General features: G+C 33.7%; 4 protein-coding genes across 5 annotated transcripts in view; 3 read left to right on the top strand and 1 right to left on the bottom strand.

The window, feature by feature from the left end:
- LOC144843148 (ankyrin repeat domain-containing protein 61-like) overlaps positions 1-20,672 on the top strand; it is an 81,989-nt gene that overhangs the window by 52,323 nt on the left and 8,994 nt on the right. The gene's annotated exons all lie outside the window — the stretch shown is intronic.
- The window catches only part of LOC144843816 (divergent protein kinase domain 2A-like), a 51,872-nt gene that overhangs the window by 27,125 nt on the left and 4,075 nt on the right, over positions 1-20,672 (bottom strand). The window lies entirely within an intron of this gene.
- LOC144843455 (uncharacterized) lies at positions 2,154-8,381 on the top strand. The gene is made up of 12 exons (XM_078700239.1): positions 2,154-2,289; positions 2,502-2,623; positions 3,034-3,147; positions 3,878-3,949; positions 4,136-4,204; positions 4,448-4,589; positions 4,857-5,000; positions 5,443-5,625; positions 5,827-5,910; positions 6,206-6,358; positions 6,796-7,095; positions 7,448-8,381. Exons 1-12 carry the CDS (start codon positions 2,154-2,156, stop codon positions 8,179-8,181), a joined length of 2,253 nt encoding a protein of 750 aa, XP_078556365.1. The 3' UTR covers positions 8,182-8,381.
- LOC144843815 (uncharacterized) lies at positions 9,070-16,677 on the top strand. Of its 2 annotated transcripts, XM_078700768.1 has the most exons (11): positions 9,070-9,194; positions 10,941-11,083; positions 11,312-11,433; positions 11,754-11,867; positions 12,312-12,386; positions 12,681-12,749; positions 13,471-13,612; positions 14,139-14,327; positions 14,601-14,738; positions 15,126-15,451; positions 16,337-16,677. In XM_078700768.1, the coding sequence occupies exons 2-10, from the start codon at positions 10,954-10,956 to the stop codon at positions 15,437-15,439; spliced, it is 1,293 nt and encodes a 430-aa protein (XP_078556894.1). In that variant the 5' UTR covers positions 9,070-9,194; positions 10,941-10,953; the 3' UTR covers positions 15,440-15,451; positions 16,337-16,677. The 2 variants fall into 2 exon arrangements, with proteins under 2 accessions (XP_078556894.1, XP_078556893.1); XM_078700767.1 differs by lacking the exon at positions 9,070-9,194 and having other exon boundaries at positions 10,878-11,083.

Genomic DNA, 20,672 nt, shown 5'->3' with positions numbered 1-20,672 from the left:
ATATCATTTTAATGGCAAATTGGAAATAACCGTACCAAGTTTATGTAAGTAGAGTATCCTCTTTTTAACATTTAATTTTTGTTTTTGTGACGTTAGTGAGGGGGCGGGAGAATGAACAGGTACTTTTGTGGCATATTTAACCGTCTCACAGTATGCCTACGCAAGCTTCAGAATATTGGCTTTAACTCACCAATTTGTCTAAACAAGTTAGGCCTACATTGCTATACAACGAGGAAGTAAATTCTCAAATAATTGTATGTGTCATAATGAAGACATGATTAGGCCTAAGGTAGAGCTCACCTGAAATAGAACGACAAATAATCAATTATTCAATATACACTTTGATTAAAATAACTTCACACATCAACAGTATAAATCAAAACAAAGCAAGACATCTGAAAATAAATAAATGTTTCTCCTTCTAAAAACGGCAAATAATATAAAAATATTGAATAGTGGCTACGTCAATAATAATCATCATTATCTAAACTTAACAGCCACTCATGTTTAGAATTATTGTAGACTAATACATTATACTTTTATAGCAATGTATAACAGTAAAGCTCTGTCTACACTTTCAAACTTTATGTGACAAAAGAAATGTCCATATGAACACAATGACTTAAAGATGTATTGTCCCTTTGACTAATTCCAAAAAAATAAAAGATTTCGAAAAAAAGTGGGTCATTTTGAAGTATCATAATAGTTATTAACTTTCACCAAAAATTAGTCGAAACAAAAATAATTTAACTGAAATACAGACTTTTCTTCTTTTGTTCAAAAAATAACTTTCGATCAAAACATATCTCATATAATGCAACGCGCTTGTTTGGCTACTCTGTATGCATAATCATAAAACTTCCTCGCGATCTGTGTGAAAACACCTTCTCAACCGTGACGAGTTGTAAACAATCCTAATTAGTATCATGCATAATGCATACCCGTGGTTTGAAATCTTTGTTTACTTTCGCTCGCCACGATTTTCCAGACGAAATGTAATCAAATTAATCTACCTGTTAATTACGTAAACTTGTTGTTTTTGGCTCGAATTTTCGACTTAAAGTGAATAACTTTAATATTACTTTGGTATGGCCAATTTAAATTCAGAATATGTCTTTTTTCATTTTTTGTGTTTCAAGGGACAATACATCTTTAAGTGACAATTACAAATTTACTAACGACACATTTCCTTTCAGTACCTCTCGTTTTCTTAGTAAAAATCATTCAATTAAAAATCTCGTTTTCTTAAAAAAAATCTTTTTTTTATTATATGATGCTCTAAGCTAAAATAGCCTCATAATGTGTTAGCATTCATTTAAATTAATTTTACTTGTAGGCCCTAGTTATTGCATAATAATATCAATATTATTTAGAACAAGGCCAACAGCCATTAATTCGCGTGCTATGCATAGTGATACCGGACCGACAGACCGACAGACCGACAGACCGACCGACCGACAGACCGACCGACATAGTGAACTATAGAGTCGCGTCCACGCGACTAAAAAGCGGCATTCAAAGATGACTGTGTTATGCATAAACAATATATTTATCTGCATTTTAAATTATAGCTATTAATAGCGATACAGGATTTATCAAAGGATTGCTACCACTTGAAACATCCATTATGCAAATTGCTAAATAAATTAGCAACTAGCAATACACTGGGGTTTTTTCTTCGAGATTCATTCACTTTTTAGAGTTTAGTTTTTAGTTTCAGTTTTTCGAAATATTGTTTTTTATTTCATATTAATACGTTATTAAGCTTTTTTATTTTGTTAAAAAAACTGATTTAATCCAGCATCATTTTTGTAATAAACACAACAGTTGCCACAAAAATAAGTTGACAAAGAAGTGTAGACGTACTTTCGACCGTTAGCGCGGCCATCAATGCTTTTGGACATTACTACTCTGGAGGAACCCCCTATTGGGAAACGTTTCTATCAGACATCTTATTAGGACCAGAAGGTGTCCCCTTAATAGGGGTTCTACTTTTTCAATATCTTGAATCAATTGAATTAAAATAGACAAACAAATAACAAACAAACATTTTATTGTATTGTTATATTTAGTTAAGATGGAACAAATGTCGAAGTTTAAACATTTTTACTTTCAATTTTGTAATATATTGTGTTTCCAGAAAATAAACTAACATGGCGAATAGGACAATTGGAAGAGATGTCCATAGGTTGAAGAAGATGGCTGGATTACCTATCATAAATGATGTTTTGTTTTACCAAAACACACTTATGAATTCCATAGGACAACTAAAAACAAATATCAAAAATTGTAAGAATTCAAAATGCTTGCTTGTAGTTTCTTTCTAAATGCCCTGTACGTTTTACGTCATCGGTTGCCTGAAATTGACTCGGACGTCATCAACTTGTAAACATCTTGTAACCGAGTAAACAAAAAAATGGAAATTTAAAAATCATACAATCATAAAAAAGTTTGTTGAATGTTTTTAAATAATAAATAATTATCTTATATTATTTATTTAGTATCAAGTGCACTGTTGGAATGGTCACAAGGAGAGAGTAACCAAACATTTCATGGCGTTTTCACCAACTGGTTTAACTTAGACGTGGCAGGCTGCTCCCTACTACAGGATGTACTAAAACAGGTAATGTCAGATGGTCTACTCCATAACAATGTAAGCTAGAACCCGTCTAAAAATACACAGTTTATACTAGGACGATAACGATCGACGATAACTAAATAAATATGATGTTGATTACATAATACAATTTTGAAAAGTGTTCATACTAGAACATAGGATAATTATTTATGCTGCCTTTGATTAATTATTTTAACACGTTCAATCAAGTTTCGCCATGATGATAGTAATAGAAATAATGGTTATCTTAGTTTTAGGATGAAAACTTTTCTAATTTCTTTTTGTTGTATGTAAGAAAAATATATTTCTATCTATCGTCGATCGTTATCGTCCTTTTCGGTAATTTTTAGAAGACCTGTATTTAATGTAGTTAATAACTAAGAAATCGGACAAGAATTACTTTTTCCATACGTTAGTGCAACGATTTCAGAAAGACTTTCAAGATCATTAAAATGAAACACGAGTGTATTGATGTGTTGAGAAAGAAGAAGAAGGACAAACAAACGGATATAGCTAGAATTCAAACGAAGGTAAGTATAGGCCTTCTTCCATTGAAGCCTGGTTCCCACTAGGGACGCAACGTAACGACGTGACGCAACGCAGGCAAATTGACCAATCAGAAGCGAAGAAGCTTGGATAATCCATCGATTGTGATTGGCCAAATCACCTGCGTTGCACCTACGTTCTTGCGTTGCGTCATAGTGGGAACCAAGTATTAAAGGAGACAGCTTCATTATTGAAGGCTACTGCTCCACTGGCTATAGCTTTTGCAATGTTTATGCATATACGGTGGTGCCTCTGTTTCTTCTAAATCCAACTTTTATAACATAAAATAATTCCCACAAATTTTGTATAATTATTGTTGCACATCATTAAGATAAAAAATATATTAAAACAAGATTATGACAATCGTGGCATCCAAGATTACGCATATACACCTACATTTTATTTTAATATACATTGGTGGCACTCAATTCAAGGTACAACCCTATAAAGGGGACACTCTTCAGTTAATGCATGAGGGGCAACCAATTCTAATTTAGGTGACAATTCTACTACGGGAAACTGTATTGTGTCCCAAAGGTGTCCCTTTATTAGGGGCTCTGCTGTATCTAAATGTTTCTTCTGTTTTTGTATAAAAATAAGATTATAATAAACACAGCAGCAAAGACAATATTTTCTCTTCATTTAAAGAAGCTTCAAGCCTTAACCAAACTATTTACGAATTAATAATTAAAAGATACTATTTATCTTTTCTAGATTAGCACAATGAAACGAGTCGGTGTCAAACGGTCGGAATTTAATGACAAATTTAAATTTGAGCTACACAAGGTATTATAAACCAGATGCTGGCGGGGAACAAGGTCCATATCAAATGTACCAGTGTCTGCCCAACCAAAAGAAATAATAAATAAGATTTCATATCATGGATTATACGGTATACTTTAGCTTTTAGGCCTTAATGTATAATTACTCCGGTCATTGATACTATTTATCTCAGTTTTAATACTTTTACAGGGACTTGAGGAACTGTATGAAATCAACGATCTACTGGAAACAGAAATAGTTCGTTTCGAAAAGGAAAAAGTAAGTATTAAAATATATAAAATTTCCATTCACAAATACCGAAACCAAAACGTATGCAGAGATAGTGAATTACGGGCTTGCAGACGAAACATGCATGGCCACGCCCTCTATAGTTTCTTCCTTAACCTAAGAGGGAAAAAAAATAATGCGCACTTTTACGTTAGCAGTCAGACAACAAATGGTCTGACAGAGTTCTGTTAATAATGAACAAAATAATTAATCTTCTTAAAATTATTTACTTAGGCTAAAATGGTGAAAGAGGCATTGGTGGCAAACAGCGATTGTTGGTTGAAATGCTTAACTGACAGTCAACTGATATTTAAGGCCCAATTACAAATTGCATTGAATATGAATGACAACCCAGACACATTGACCTTTACAGACGGTAATATTTTTTAATGTATTCAATTACATTTTATAATTGTTCTTTGTTATTGAACCAATAGAAATTTGAGTTAAGTTCAGTTAAGCCTTAATAAAATGGCAGATCTATGACATCACGTCTAGGTCTACCTCAAAATGTATTTATTTTGGGGAAAAATACCAAATACCATACTGTTAACAGAGAGAGTGTACTTAACTATACCCTGTATTAATTAAATAATAATAGAATTGGAATAAACATCCAAAATACAATCACTTATAATTGCAGAAAAATTGAAGAAATCTGATTCCTTCCGGAGTTTACCATCTCTTCCACCAACGATCAGACGTTCGAGTTCAATGCGGACAAATACTACAACATCAGAAACGTCATTGTACAATGTCACTGAATCAAATATCTGCCAAACTACAGGTAAAAATAATAGATCAAGGAAAAATATAAATAGAACACTGTGCTCGCCTTACCAAGATAGGAACTTCTAATAGTAGCCTACTTAACTTATGTCTGACTGCGACAAATACCAACAGTATACTGTCTATGTACATTTCTCCCCAGCACGTGGTGTCTGTTAAGGTGCATGGAACTTGTGTAATCTCTGGAGCCCAGCATTCTGTTATTAGATTGCCTTGATTAGATTTCTTTCGGTGTTCATAATGGAGAAAACTCAGATAGAAAGTTATCTTATTTTATTCTTTCGTCTAATTACGACGCGAAAAACATGATTGGAACAACAAAATAATCAAGTGACAGCATTACACATGTTTAAATCTTGTTAAACCCTTTTTAATCGGTAAGCTTTTTTCCATTTTGCTAGATATAATAATGATCAAATCTTAATTTTGTTTATCCTCAGAAGAGGATGACGAACCGACTAATCCCATTTACAAAGAGCAGGCGAGTTATCTTGAAAGTGATAGTATTGACGATATTGCAGATGCTGATACCTCAATATATCAATCGATAACTTTGTCTGGCGACAAATTGGAGAGTGTTAGTGATTATGGAGATATTGGCCAAAATAGCTGTAAAGATAAAGGTGGGTTGCTTCTGGGAAAAGTCTCAGTATTCCCGCCTGCGCAAAATGAATTAACATGACGTATTTTGGATCTAACCAATCACAAGCTCCCTATTATTTATCAACGATGTTTTTTGTCCCGACAATTTTGTATTATTACTGATAATTAATTTACTACATTTGCATTTACTACTGTTTTCATTCGATGTAAATTGTTTACAGAAAGTCAAGCCGTTGTTAGAAATGTGTTACAAAAGCTGAAGTTGAGTTTAATTTCTCAAGTACGGTCAGAAAGTCCAACACAAGGTAAATCAGAAATCTGAAACGGAATCTAATCACATTTTTATGTATGTAGCCTAAATCGATGATAATGAAAATAATCTCTAAGTATAGTTTATACACCCACAATTCTGTTTGCAAATCTGCAGTGTGCTGAAATTTGAAAACTAAAGTTTAGTAGTGTAGAGACCTATGCAACAATGTTTTCTGAAGTTTGCCGAAGTTTATCAACTGTCCTTCACTATAATAGCAAACTTTGGAAAACTTTTTTTTACAAACTCGGAAGTATGCCAGTGTAGACTTAACTTCTCTCATTTTACAGAAAAATCTAAGAAAACTGATTTTTTCCGGAGTTTACCAGCTATTCCTACTAGCAAATGGGGTTCCCGCTTGTCAAAGATGGCAAAATACGGGAAATCAACTTCAGACACAAAACAAGGAAATGCCAACGCATCAAGCATTTACGGAACCACAGGTAATAATACAACAAACTGTAAACATCACATCCATATTAGAAAGTACTAATAAATATACAGTCAGTGACTACAAACTAACCTTATATATTACAGTATTTCAGTTAAACATAGTTTAAATGCTGGAAGGGTATGAACACTATGTTGAGATAATAAGACCTTTTTTGTCAAGTATATTATTGAGGCTGTATAAGACGTATAAGACGTTTAAGGAGTTGGGTAGTTGAGACACTTGACTGTCATACAGAGAGACCTGGATTCAATTTCTCTACTTAGGCTGTAAATGAGTACCTGGTTGAAAACACTCCAGGGAGGAAAAGAACTGGCCACCCTACCACATAATGCCGAGGATTAGTAAAATTAGCTCATTACCCTATGTTCAGAATTGAATACATTTTATATGACGTTTTTCTTTTCTTTTTTTTTCTTTACTCGAAAGATGATAGATACATACGAATAATAGATGATGATGACATATATCAAGATATAGCAGAAATGAATGTTCAGTTGAACGTCGGTTCACACGGACCAGTCGACAAAGAATTAACACTGACGTCACCTTCTCTTGACGTAGACCGTGATCAATATCAAACCATGTCACCGATTTCTTCAAAGGTAGACCAACTTCAAAATGTTGTTACTGAAACAGATGATTCGGATTATCAAGATATGTCAACAAACTCAAGTCAGGTCATCGAAGACGAATATGAAGTTCCTGTAATAATTGGACCCGTGTCAGGTAAGCATGAATCATTTTTGGCTTTTTTGTTGGAGTGATTTGGCGACTAATTGGCGACAGAAACGGTTGTCTCTGTTACCACTCGTTGTGCCATCACGCTATTGTTGTTGTTTGTACTTGTGTTTTGCCGAAACTAATAACATATAAATAATAAAATATGACTATAAACATATTTAGATGAAATGATCAATTTTAGACATTTTTACTTATCAAGAAAAGGTACAATACTGGTACACAAGTACAAATACAGTCGCTTGTTTGTTGCTTCTATAGTTATTATACTAGACATGTTTTATGTTTATATTCATGTTTCTACAAAACGTAATTTGTAGTTTTTTTTTAATTGTTGTAGATTGCAGTTCGGTATATGCCCTTTACGAGAAAGCTTGCAATAGCGTGCAATACCATAACGTTCAAAAAATGCCGAGACATCTTGGAGAGCCTTCTGGCAGTAAACCTACTCCACCAAGCATCTCCATAAATGTGTTGAATCGTTCTATGTCGGTGGTACCTTCAATACACCCAAGCAACGACAACACCACCTCAACGGTTTTGAGAGTACTTGAAGTGCCTTCTGACAGTGAACCTACTCTACCAAGCATCTCCACAAATGTGTTGAATCGTTGTACTTCAGTACCTTCAATACATCCAAGCGATGACAACAACATCTTAACGGTTTCAAGACTTCTTGAAGCGCCTTCTGACAGTGAACCTACTCTATCAAAAATCTCAACCAAAATTGAATACTTCAGCTCCTTGCAGCCTCCAAATAACGACCATAACACCCCAAAAGTTTCGGAACTTCATGGCCCGCCTTCTACCATAGAACCTTCTCTATCGAACGTCTCCGTCGATGTATTGGATCTTTGTACCCCCGTAGCCTCCATAGGCCTACATCATCCAAGCGACGACCACAACATGCCAAACGTATCAAAACTTCTTGGGCCGCCTCAGAAGGCTTCTGGTAGTGAACCTACACTATCAAACATCTCCACCAATATTAAGGGACCGAAGATCCAAAGTCTACAATTTTCAAAGAGCCAAGAGGACTTAAAATACACGACTTTTTCGCAAAAAAGTGAATGAGATTAAAAGGGCACCTGTTCAAAATCACAAGTTACTGTAAACGAATGTAATTGTAAGTTATTTAGTCAATACAATATTATGTTTACTGCAAAAATAAATTAAATGCAATTAATTAAATTTTATGTTTAAACAATAAAATTGTTAAATTTTTCTTGTTACTCTAATGTTTGAGAATGATATTATCAAAATGTATTATAAAATTAAGCAACAAGCACTACTCACAGATATTCTCATCTTTGTATAATTTGTAATATATTTATGTGTGCAAACTGCTTATCTCTACATTCTTCTCACATCGAACAAGAATCTATTTTTTCTCAATCTTACACAGAATTTTAATAAATGAATATAATATTAAAATACACAATCTGAATTATTGCTTTTGTATCTGTGTTTGTGATTGAAAATCGATATATTTATGGCGTCAGAAATACCTCGAGTCACCTGTATCTTTGCTATGGGCAAAAATATAAATACCACGCCCTCTGTTGTTTTCTGCATTTTTAGAACAAACTATCATACGGTAGTCAACAATTTATGAAAAGAAATCCATTCCATTACCGGAACAATGTATTATTGCAATATAGGCTACAATTTACAGTGCAAGGAAACAGCTTTAGTAGCTCAACAGCTCAATAATTGTTCCCTAACACATGCAGGAACAATATTTGAGCAACGTCGCAAACTCATACTTGAATCTCGAGTTATCGGTTTCTTCAACATGGGACGAAATATAACATAGCGCGCCATCTGTAGTTGCAAAGTTATTTTTAACCAGACCAGACAATGTAAACGATTAATGGCAAATTTAAGATAGAAAGAGATACTGTATCGCAACTGACGACTCGATGTTTTAATATACCATTTTATGGTAATTATTATTTTCGATAGTCTCATACCTGATGACAATTAATTCGAAACTAAGACATTGTTTCCGTATGTAAATTTATAATTATTTTTATAGCAACTTGAGAACAACTTACTACGCCGTACCCGGTCTTCTTAACTTCAGGGTAAGTGTGGTATTCTCTTTTACATGACCAGTTTAGGGGTGGCGACAGGTATTTACAGGTGTCATGGTATTATTAATAGTCTAATTCAGGTGAGTCAGAACCGTTTTAAGCCTAGATCAGTATTCTCCTAATATAGAAATCAATCCGGCAAATTAGACGAAAACGGAATAAATGATCTGCTATAAAGATCTGTCTACACTATCAAACTTTATTTGACAAAAAGAAGTGTAATGTACCAAAAATGGTAGTGATATGACGTCGTCGGATCCATATAATATGGGCACGTTACATTGTTTTTGTTAAACCAAGTTAGATAGTGTAGATCTCTAAAGACAAAAAATCAAATAATATTGTACTTTGTCTATATCAATTGACAAAATATAGCGTCTGGTTGCTCTTTGTCTATGTTTTATTTGCTAGGCTTAACCTACCACTACTTTATTTTATGTACAATATTCTTACACCCTTACCCTTTTTAGCTAGAGTGATTTTTGAAAAAGTAAATTGGCCTAATTTTATATACTTTAAATTTAATTAGCAATTCAGGCTCCGGGCTACCATGTATCATATTTTTAATTTTTTAATTAAATAAATACCATTATATGAATAAACGAACACATAAGTTTAAACTTGGAGGAAGTAAATGCTCGAACAATAAGGTAGTATAATGCAATTATTTAGATAAGTATTGAAAAAGATAAAAATAAAACAGTTCGGTTTCATTTATGAGACCTTTGTCTGAAGAACCAAGCATTGTCATGGTAATTTCATATTCATCCTCTCCCCACTGGTAGGATCCCTGTACCAGTGGAGAGATTGGATAGATTGATCCGTATAATTTGTACATTTCGAATTGAAGCAGATACAATCTAAAACGGGTCCAATTGTGTTTATGTGATTATTCGTTTCAACCATGTACACTTTGAACAAAGTGTGAAATGTTGTTGTTCTGTACGTTTCAGTTAATGCAAACTTTGCCGGTTGACGCAAAAATGACATCTGATAATCGTTTAGTATTATGTTGATATCGGTTGACGTCAACATGACATCTGTTAATATTGTAGTGTTCTGTCATACGTACGTTTCGTTTGAGGCAAATGTTGACATCTTGACGCAAAATACGACACCTGCTAAACTTGTAGTGTTCTGTATACGTTTCGGTTGACGCAAATTTTGACATCGGTTGACGTCAACATAACATCTGTTAATATTGTAGTATTCTGTTATACGTTTCGGCTGACGCAAATTTTGACATCGGTTGACGCTAACATGACATCTGTTAATATTGTTGTGTTCTGTTATACGTTTCGGTTGACGCAAATGTTGATATCGGTTGACGCAAATGTTGATATCGGTTGACGCTAACATGACATCTGTTAATATTGTTGTGTTCTGTTATACGTTTCGATTGACGCAAATGTTGATATCGGTTGACGCAAAATACGACACTTGCTAATCGTGTAGTGTTCTGCTATACGTTTCGGTTGACGAAAATTTTGACATCGGTTCGGTTGACGTCAACATGACATCTGTTAATATTGTAGTGTTCTGTTATACGTTTCGGTAGACGTAAATGTTGACATCGGTTGACGCAAATACTACACCTGCTAATCTTGTAGTGTTCTGTATACTTTTCGGTTGACGCAAATGTTGACGTAAAATGACGCAAACATGACATTGTTAATATCAGTTGACGACAATGTTGACATCTGTATTTTTCGTCGTGTGTTTTTTGTTTATTTTCAGAAACTCCACAATAATGGCAAATATCGGAAAGAATATTCATAGGATGATGAAGACGACTAGTGTACGTAACATATACGATGTTTTGTTTTATCAACACGCAGTTAAGGATTCCGTAACAACACTATCAAGAAATATTAAAAATTGTAAGAATTGTGATTATCTCTTTCCAAAGCACATATCCTCACTTATATGTATTGAAGTTTCACTTTTTGAAAGGTAATGTCAAAATAACCCCAGTCAATCAATAGAATGTACAATTTCGAAATTTCCAATCCTGATATATTTTAATATAATGTTCATTGAAATACACATAAAATTAATATTATCGTTGCTGAGAGGTTTCCTATTTATCTTTATACTATACATTATAGTATCAAGTGCACTGTTGGAATGGTCTAAAAATGAGAGTAACCCGGCTTTTTATGAGGTTTTTTCCAACTGGGTTACCTTGGATGATGCAATGTGCTCCATACTACAGGATATACGAAAACAGGTAATATAAATTGTCTAAATAATAAATCCTTTCTCCGGGAAAACAATCTCTACCTAGCTGACCCGGCTCTGTCACGGTGACCCTAGTCTCCCCAAATCGTTTTTTTTGTTTGTTAATAAGACCAAATAAATAATGAAATGAAATGGGGCACACACAATAAAGTAATTATTATGACAGAAGACAGAAAGTATGAGAACTAAACGATGAAACCAAAACAATTATTTAATAGGCCGAATAAACATGATATTGCTATTGTCCGGCTACAATATGCAAGAACACATACACTTAATGCAATCAGTCAATCAATCTTTTTTCTATAGTACAACGGCTTCAGAACGACATTCAAGATCATTGAACAGAAACATGAGCGTATTGATTTGTTGAGGAAGAAAAGGAATGGTAAAGAGACGGAACTATCTCGAATACGAACTAAGGTAAAGAAGGAAACAATTCTATTATTATTTTCTTTATTATATTATATATAGCCAAGGAGACATTAGCGGATTCATTCACAGTCCTCCTTAAAGGTGTCAATCCTCGAGAAAAATAATACACATGATGCTTTGGCAGTGGAGTTCAACTATTATTACTACACTACAAAAAAACAACTGTTGTTTTTTGTACTGTAGTGAAAACCTTGACGGGATTTGAACCCGTCTCCATGGGATCTGCCCGATACGAAGCCGATAATCTTAACCACCAAACTGCATCTCCACTCCCCCAAGTTTATTGGCCATAACTATTTTTATACCTTATATTTTTAATTGTTATAATAATTTGAGATTTATAATAATCTCTATATCATCTTAGAAACCCCAAGATTCATTCTATCCAGCGTATTTCTAACGTTAAGTTATGTCATTTAACAATTTTTGCAGATTAACACAGTGAAACTAGTCGGCGGAAAACGGTTTGCGGAATTCAATGACAAATTGCAAGTGGAATTAAATAAGGTATTTCTTATTAATTTAATTATTATTAATTAATAATTTGTTTTCAGATTTCAATAATTCATAATCATTGGCAAAGTTGATCAATCTGAACCACATTGAGTTAGGCTCAGCTCTGTCTACACTATCAAACTTTATGTGAATGTGATGTGCCCATATGGGCATGATGGTGTCATATCACTACCATATCTGGGTATATCACTACCATATTTGGGCACATCACACTTCTTGTTGTCAAACTAGTTTGATAGTGTAGACAAAGCTTTATGCTGATCTCATATGTATTACATTATTCAGGGCCTTGAAGACCTTTATGAAATGAATGAAAAACTGACAAGAAAAACAGTCTGTTTTGAAAAGGAACAGGTAAGTTGTTACTATAAAAAAAGATTTATTAAAATATGTCATTCACTAAAACTATCGCTTTAAGAAGCAATGCAGCACAGGAAATCACATGACATTGCGAAGAAAAATAGAGAAATAAATTAAATTTAAATTGTTAAATGTTATAAAAACCTAGCATTATAATACAATGTTGATAAAATTACAAGTAAAGACGAGACATGGGCAACACAGCAAAGATGAAAACAACAAAAACTTTCTATGAATAATAAACTGAATGCAAAATGGAGTAGGCGATGAAAGCAGATTGACAGCTCAGAGATAATTATGGAAGGTAGGAAATCATGCGATAGAAGAGTATTTGAGAGCATCGTAAACCAAAAAGAAAATGGCATTAGGTGATGATGCATAGAGTCCGGACAATTTTACAATAATTTCTTAATTGTTACACATCTCCTTATATATAACCTCCATTGGCTACCTATTGACTCCCTTATACAATATAAGATCCTTTTACAAACATTTAGAGCGCTACTTCTTAAATAACCCACTTATCTTCCTGATCTTCTTTCCTCCTACACCACTCTTGCTTGTCTTCGTTCGGCTGATCAAAACCTACTGGTTGTTCCTAGAATAAACACCAAATCCTATGGACAAAGGTCTTTTTTGTTCTTTGCTGCAAAAAACGTAACATACTATAAATAATTTATTGTCAGATGAATTAAAATTCAAATTGTTTCCATAGGCTAAAATGGTCAAAGATGTACTAGTGGCCAACAGCGAGTGTTGGTTGAAATGCTCGACTGACATCCAACTGATATTCAAGGCCCAGTCACAAATCGCTCTAACTATAAAAGACAGCTCAGAGCCATCTTCTTCTACAGACGGTGATTATTCAATTTCTTTTACTATTATTGTTTAATACTAGTCTTTAATACTAATCTTTCTCGTTCGGTAATTTATGTTATGTTGCGATAACGTATTATTTAATTATCTAATATATGTAATTGGTAAGCAAGTAAAATTAACATTACTAATAACTATAATAATCAATGGTATTATATAAACATTATACAGTATTCCTAATATTGAGTGACCCTATTACGAAGGCATTCCTTCTGTGAGAGGAATGAAGAATATTTTGGACCTATTCATCATTCATTCATTTATTGCCGGTCCGCCAGATAGTCTGATGACTCGGCTGCTTTGCTTATATATGGGATTGCTTTTCTCCAGTCCTGTTTTCTGCTATTCTCCGAATCGTTTCTATATCCTTTATGCTATTGATCCTAGCGGGTAGTGCAGTTGATGATTGTTTATGAAGGGTGATCAGGTCGTTGAACCTATTACCAAACGAAATTATAAATTATGTATTTAATTACATAAGAATAAATGTTAATGTTTTTTTAACAGAAAATCAGACAATTGTTAAAAATACCTTACATCAGTTAAAGTTACGTAATCCAGAAGAACATTCAGACAAGTTACGTAATCCAGAAGAACATTCAGACAAGTTACGCAATCCAGAAGAACATTCAGACATGTTACGTAATCCAGAAGTAGGCATACGTTCAGATAATCCACGTGGTGAAACATCAAAAGGTAATTAAAATGGAAATACGAAAAAAAAAAACGATACGAAAATCGACCAGAGTAAGTATACCAAATCGATTTCTTGAATAATTTATGCTTACCGTTTCATTACACGGTAAAATGTCAAAAACTATTGTTGTTTGTGTTATACAGTATTATAGTTATCATTTTCATTAGAACATGATTTTTCATATTCAAGAAAATTAATATATTTGTGTCAACATATCCCAGTTTGAGTCTTGGTTGATTGAAATAATCCCAAACTCCATTTTGGATTCACAGATAAAGCCAAGAAATCTGATTTTAATTGGCGTTTGCCATCTTTTACAAAAAGTAAAAGTTCCCGGCGAACAAAGACAAACAAACCGACCAATGACACGGTAAACAGCGATGGTAATTCATCGAATAGTGCCAAAACAGGTGAAACTTAAATATAATATCATATTGATTGGTTAGTTACCATACATTGTCACTATGTAATTTCGTATTAATTGTTTATGTAGTAGGCAGATACAATGTAGTTAAAATAAAATATAAAAGAAAATATACTCCTAGTTAACAACAGAATCATCAGATCCTACTATAAGATTCAATTAATAATGTTACTGTTGACCGAGTTTTACTTGATTATCCTTGTAAAGTGTGGTGGGAACTGCTGTTTTAGTAACAAGCAAATTGAGGCAACTCAATAACAATTTTGAATGTAATAATAATTTTAAAAAAACCCATTATTATTATGAATAGGAGATGTTTAAAGTTAAATTTGTTTCGATATATTGTGATTCATTGATTCTGTTTATATTTTAGAGAAAGGCGACGACAGCATTCCACAAGTATCAAGGCATCTTGGAGCAACTTCCGGCGGCAGTGAACCTTCATCAAATATCTATACAAGTGTTTTGCATACTTCCGCGTCTTTCAGACATAATCCAAGCGATAATATCTCAGCAGTTTCAAGACTTCTTCGATCGTCTTCTGACAGAAAGCCTGCTCCATCAAGATATCACACAAACGACGACCATAATATTCGAACATTTTCCGAACTTGTTGGAACGCCTTCTAGAAATAAACCAACTCCATCGAACATCTCCACATCTCTTTGTACTTCAAATGACCAGTGACCCGAAAACAGGGTAAGATAATACATTGCTTCAGCATACACAATTAATGATTCTTTTATCTTTTAAAGATGTATTGTCCCCCTGAAAAAATAATTCTTAAAACATTTTTTTTGGAATATTCCATTTTAATGTAACATAATAGTTATCCACTTTGACCAAAAATTGGATCGAAAAAAAAATGTATACCTGAAAAAAATGTAATTTAAAGCAAACAAAAACATATTCTAAGTCTGATTTAATTAATCTTCATTTTTCATGTTTTTGGGGGACATTACATCTTTAATGAGCTAATTTTCTCCCACTTCCAACTGGTTACTGATTCCATCATTTCTCTACTCCGTCTTTCACATCATGTTCGCCAAAAGCGATGTTTCTTCTTCCGTTCTTTCCATATCTTTACACGTAGCCTCCTCTTCTACAAGTTGGATACCAGCCTCTCTACTAGTTCATATTTATCTTTTCACAAGTTCGATTCTTCTCAAACCACTTCTCATAACAACTTTACGATTATTTTTCATTCCACGAGCTGCTCATGTGTGATGTGTTTCTTCTTTCTTTCGGCTTAACACCACACACCTTTAAATTTAACAATACCATTGTTCATCTAAAAACTCCTTCTCAGTTGTCCCTTATTTCGGTGTCATAGCATCGCCAATCTAACGCACGTTTTGTAGATATTTCCGTTGATTTACACTATGAATCTTCTGCCATAAAGTATGTCTTGCAAAGCTCATTGAACTTGCAGTCTAACCAAACCTGCTTCTCCTTTCGGCTAAAGTTCCACAACCGCATCCGTATGTATTGCAAAGATAGCCACAATAGTCCACTCTTCAAATCTCTTCAAATTGCTATTTAAACCACATTTTATAATACATGTATGTGTACTTTTTTTTACAGAACAATCTAAACTACAAGTTCCTTCACGACCTCGACTGAAAAGGTCAACTTTACCACCACCAGGATTTCCGCAATTTTTAAACAATAAAATGTGAATTAACTTCAGTGCTGTTGGCTATTAAAACAAAACTTTATACATAAATTAGGAATACAATCATGTATAATATGCAATCTATATTAATATAATATGGGAGCTCAATATTATCACTTGTAAAAATGTGGTTTTCATGACATTAACATCGATTGTAAATTTTAAATTTCTTATAGTACTTTATATACATTATACAAGATTAAACTTTCCGAAGAATGTATTTTTAGAATAACAATGCATGTTAAGATTTAGACTTATATAATAATATAATATGAGTGTTCAGTGATTTGCTGTACGTGGTGAGAACATCACATTCATTAATAATCCTTTTAGGACCTTTTTTTTCATCATATTTTTTAGCTAGATTTAGTAGCATAATTAAAAGAGCCAAATCATGTTAAAACGGGCTACAAAGTAAAAAGGTCACAGAAAAATAAAGATAGCAAAATTTGACTGCAGCTGACCTTTTTGTTTGTCCAAAAGGGTCAGCAGCCATGTAGCTAATCCAAAGTTAGAAACTAGCAAATCAATTATTAATAAAAAAAATACCAGGAGGATATGGATTAATAATAATAATAATATCCTGGATGTATATAGCGCCTAATGTTGTGAAACCTCTAAGCGCTGAACATTATTACCCCAGTCATTTTTTCCTGATCAAACACGTATGGAAACATACTCCCATAATGCAGCTAGTAATCAGCGCAAAGTTGTGTCTTGATCTAACCGGGTTCCCATTTATACACCTGGGCGGAGAGAGGCAAACGTAAGTAAAGTATCTTGCCAAAGGATACAAGCAATGCGGCGGTAGTTGGATTCGAACCTCGATCTCACGATCAGTAGTCGAACGTCCAACACACTGCGCCACACGCCCTTAATGATTATGACGTATTACCGTAAAAAGTTAAAAAAGTAATTTTAAACATAACTAGTTATTACAGTACTTATAATCATGTACCAAATTTGGCGTTGACGTGCGCAATAATACTAATGTATTATGCTTCCGCCGGTATCAGTTTCCGAGGTCTGTGAAGTTAGTTTCTATACTTCTTTCGACACGTTAATCTATTAGAAACTAAATAAACGATTTCCGTATATCAGTAATATTTTTTTACAGCAAATTGGAAATAACACGTACTGTAACGTATCGTCTGTTTGGGTAAGTGGAATAGCCTTGTTTTGGGCAAATCATATTTTTCTTTTGCTACATATTTTTGGTTACATTAAACGAAGTAAGCCATTTTAACTGCATGTATTAAATAATAGGCTTACAATGTTTAACAATGAAGGAAGTGATGTTTGATTTAGGCTTCCATTATTATGGGAATGTATTTTGATTATACCGGATAATACAAAAAAATACGTGTAAGGTGGAGGAGCTCTACAATCTGCAGGTTCTATTATTATTATTCATGAACATTAATTATGCACATTTATTTCAAAGCATTACAGTTAATACAACAGTAACAATAAATAACGTTAGGTTTAGCACATTATGCCATATAGACAAAATACAATAAATGGAAATACTGTATAAACGTGGGGATTATTTATGAGATATTATGAATCCGGCTGTATTACCTTGAGTTGCGAGTCAACAGCGTTTATATCAATACGAATGTACATGGTGGTCCAGTGTCGCAAAAAAAGAAAAAAAGGCCTGCCCGGGTCGTCGACGAAAATACTACCGTAAATCTTCTAATTGTGACCCTGGGTTATTATTCTTTGATTGTTTTTTTTAGGGTGGGTTACTATTAGAAGGGGGGTTACTATTAGAGTAGTGGGTTACTATTAGAGTAGTGGGTTACTATTACTAATCTTAATAGTAACCCACCCTAACTCTTCCGGTCCGCAACTCATAGCAAAATAATAAAACAGTACGAATAACCAAATTTGTTTGAACTCTAACTTTATTTTATAAACTCAAAAACACTCAATCCTCCCCCCACTCCCGAGATCAACATGCATTATCTCCTTATTTTCCAAATACGACTGTCATAAACGGCCAGATTCATAATGTCATTTTGTCAATAGTTTTTTGTGACTCTAATACTGTAGTAACTATTACTACTTGTATTAGAATATTTACGGTATTGAATTGTTGATTTTGTAATTTGCAATACACTCGTTTCTACAGCGATAACTCGTGTTCATGACACCTACATTAATGTTTAGGATCCCCTCCCCGCATAGTCATAATGCACTACTGTAAAGTTCGGAAAATTACATATTATTAGAATTTCATTATTATGATTTACGAATATCAGTCATTCCACGAAATTAATGGTTGTTTCAGTTCGATCCGGAAGAAGAAATCATAAACTGTTCCGGTTGTTGTTAGATAAAACGATTCTTATTTGACAGAGAAGTTGATCACGTGATTATTAGCAATATCGCATCGCCACTGGTGTCGTGTATCAGTCGAATCCATTAAGCTCTGTCTACATTATCAAACTAGTTTGTGCCCAAATATGGTAGTGATGTACCCAAATATGGTAGTGATATGACATCACCATGTCCATATATGGGCAGATCACATTTTCTTGTCACAAACAGTTTGATTGTGTAGACAAGGGGTTACTGTTTTGTTATGTCTAGCAACTATACATACGGCAATTCTTACTTTTCTACTACGAAGGCAAGCATACAAACACCCCAAAATATTTGCTTTCACAACCTCTAACACATTATACCATACTAGGCACATTGATTGAATAAATCCAGTATGCATTTCTTTAGCAATCTCATGCATTGATTTTATTTCTAGTGCCTAACATTTATAGTAAATTATGTGGTTGACTTTTGACCCTAATAAATTTCTTTTGTTTTTAGAGAATAACCAATATATTTACATAGTAACGATCTACCGTGAGAGAATTAATTTACAGTTTCGGTTAAAGCATGAAGTATTCTTTAACCGAAGCTATTAAAGTTATAGAGTGGACAAAAGTTGTTGAAAATGCCATTCTAATGCCACATAATATGTATTAAAACTTTGAACAAAAATTGGATGGAAAAACAATTATTTACCTGAAAAAACTGCAATTTAAAGCAAATAATAATAAAATAGTCTGTCAAACAATGGTTTTTGGTTACCGTGTTTTGTCTGTTATAAGTGAAATCAACTTTATTATCGTTTTTCCTACGGAAATAAATAACTTTATTAAAACTGTAATAATTGTATTTATCTTCAATTTTCATGTTTTTACTACTACTACGCCAATTAAATTTGCTGCGTAGGTAGACTTGTATAAATAAATACGGTGTCGAGCAACAATCTGTCTGGAATGAAATATTTATTGCATTACTTGCGATCATAGGGTAAGATACGGTCATAGAACTCCAACTTAAATGGTTGTTTTACTGAACAACATAGGCCTACTATACAGTCAATGTAACATGCAAAAGTGTTGTATTTGGGTCGATTATACTGCTCTTCCTTGTTTATACTTCATCATCGGGTCTGTGGGGAGCGTACGTAATTTAATGTAATTGGCGACGTTGGTACAAAAGCTCTTTTAATTTTACGTACACAAGAAAACACAGACAATTTGTAAGTTCATTTTGTCAATTCTTTTTTACAGCTATACTCGTAAAGTAATTTATTTAAAAAATGTTTTGCAATTTATTTCAGGGACTAAACGAAAATGGCAAACAGGACAATGGGAAGAAATGTTTACAGGATGATGAAAATGACCGGTCTAAGTATCATACACGATGTTTTCTTTTATCAAAATGCACTCAAGGATTCCATAGGAAACCTATCAAGGAATATAAAAAAATGTAAGAATCTTGAAAAACACCGATATTATCGTATGATTGGTTCCCACTAGAGACGCAACACAAGGACGTACCAGGAGTTGACCAATCACAAGTATATGATTATTCGAACTCTCGCTGGTCATTGGTCAACACGCTTGCGTTGCGTTTACGTCCTTGCGTTGCGTCCTAGTGGGAATCAAGCTTAAGCGTCATAAAGGGTAGGTGTTGTAGGTTCGGGGAAAAGGAAGAATTGACGTTAGGAAGGAATTTTTAACGACGTTAAGGAGAGACATTCAACAAAAGATTTTCCAAAATCAGAATTGTAAAGCTAAGGCTTGATTCCCATTATGGTACGCAACGCATTGTGCACGTAAAAGCTACGTAATTTAAAGTAACTTGACTAATCGCAGGGCGATGGCTTATCCTCCGAATTCTCGCTTGTCATTGTTCAACTTGTTTGCGTTGCGGCTAGGGAACCTAAAT

The sequence above is a fragment of the Antedon bifida genome, chromosome 5 (assembly GCF_963402885.1).
Source record: "Antedon bifida chromosome 5, ecAntBifi1.1, whole genome shotgun sequence".
Classification (NCBI taxonomy): Eukaryota; Metazoa; Echinodermata; class Crinoidea; order Comatulida; family Antedonidae; genus Antedon; species Antedon bifida.
The sequence above is the reverse complement of the archived record's forward strand: the minus strand, read 5'-3'. Positions and strand labels throughout refer to the sequence as shown.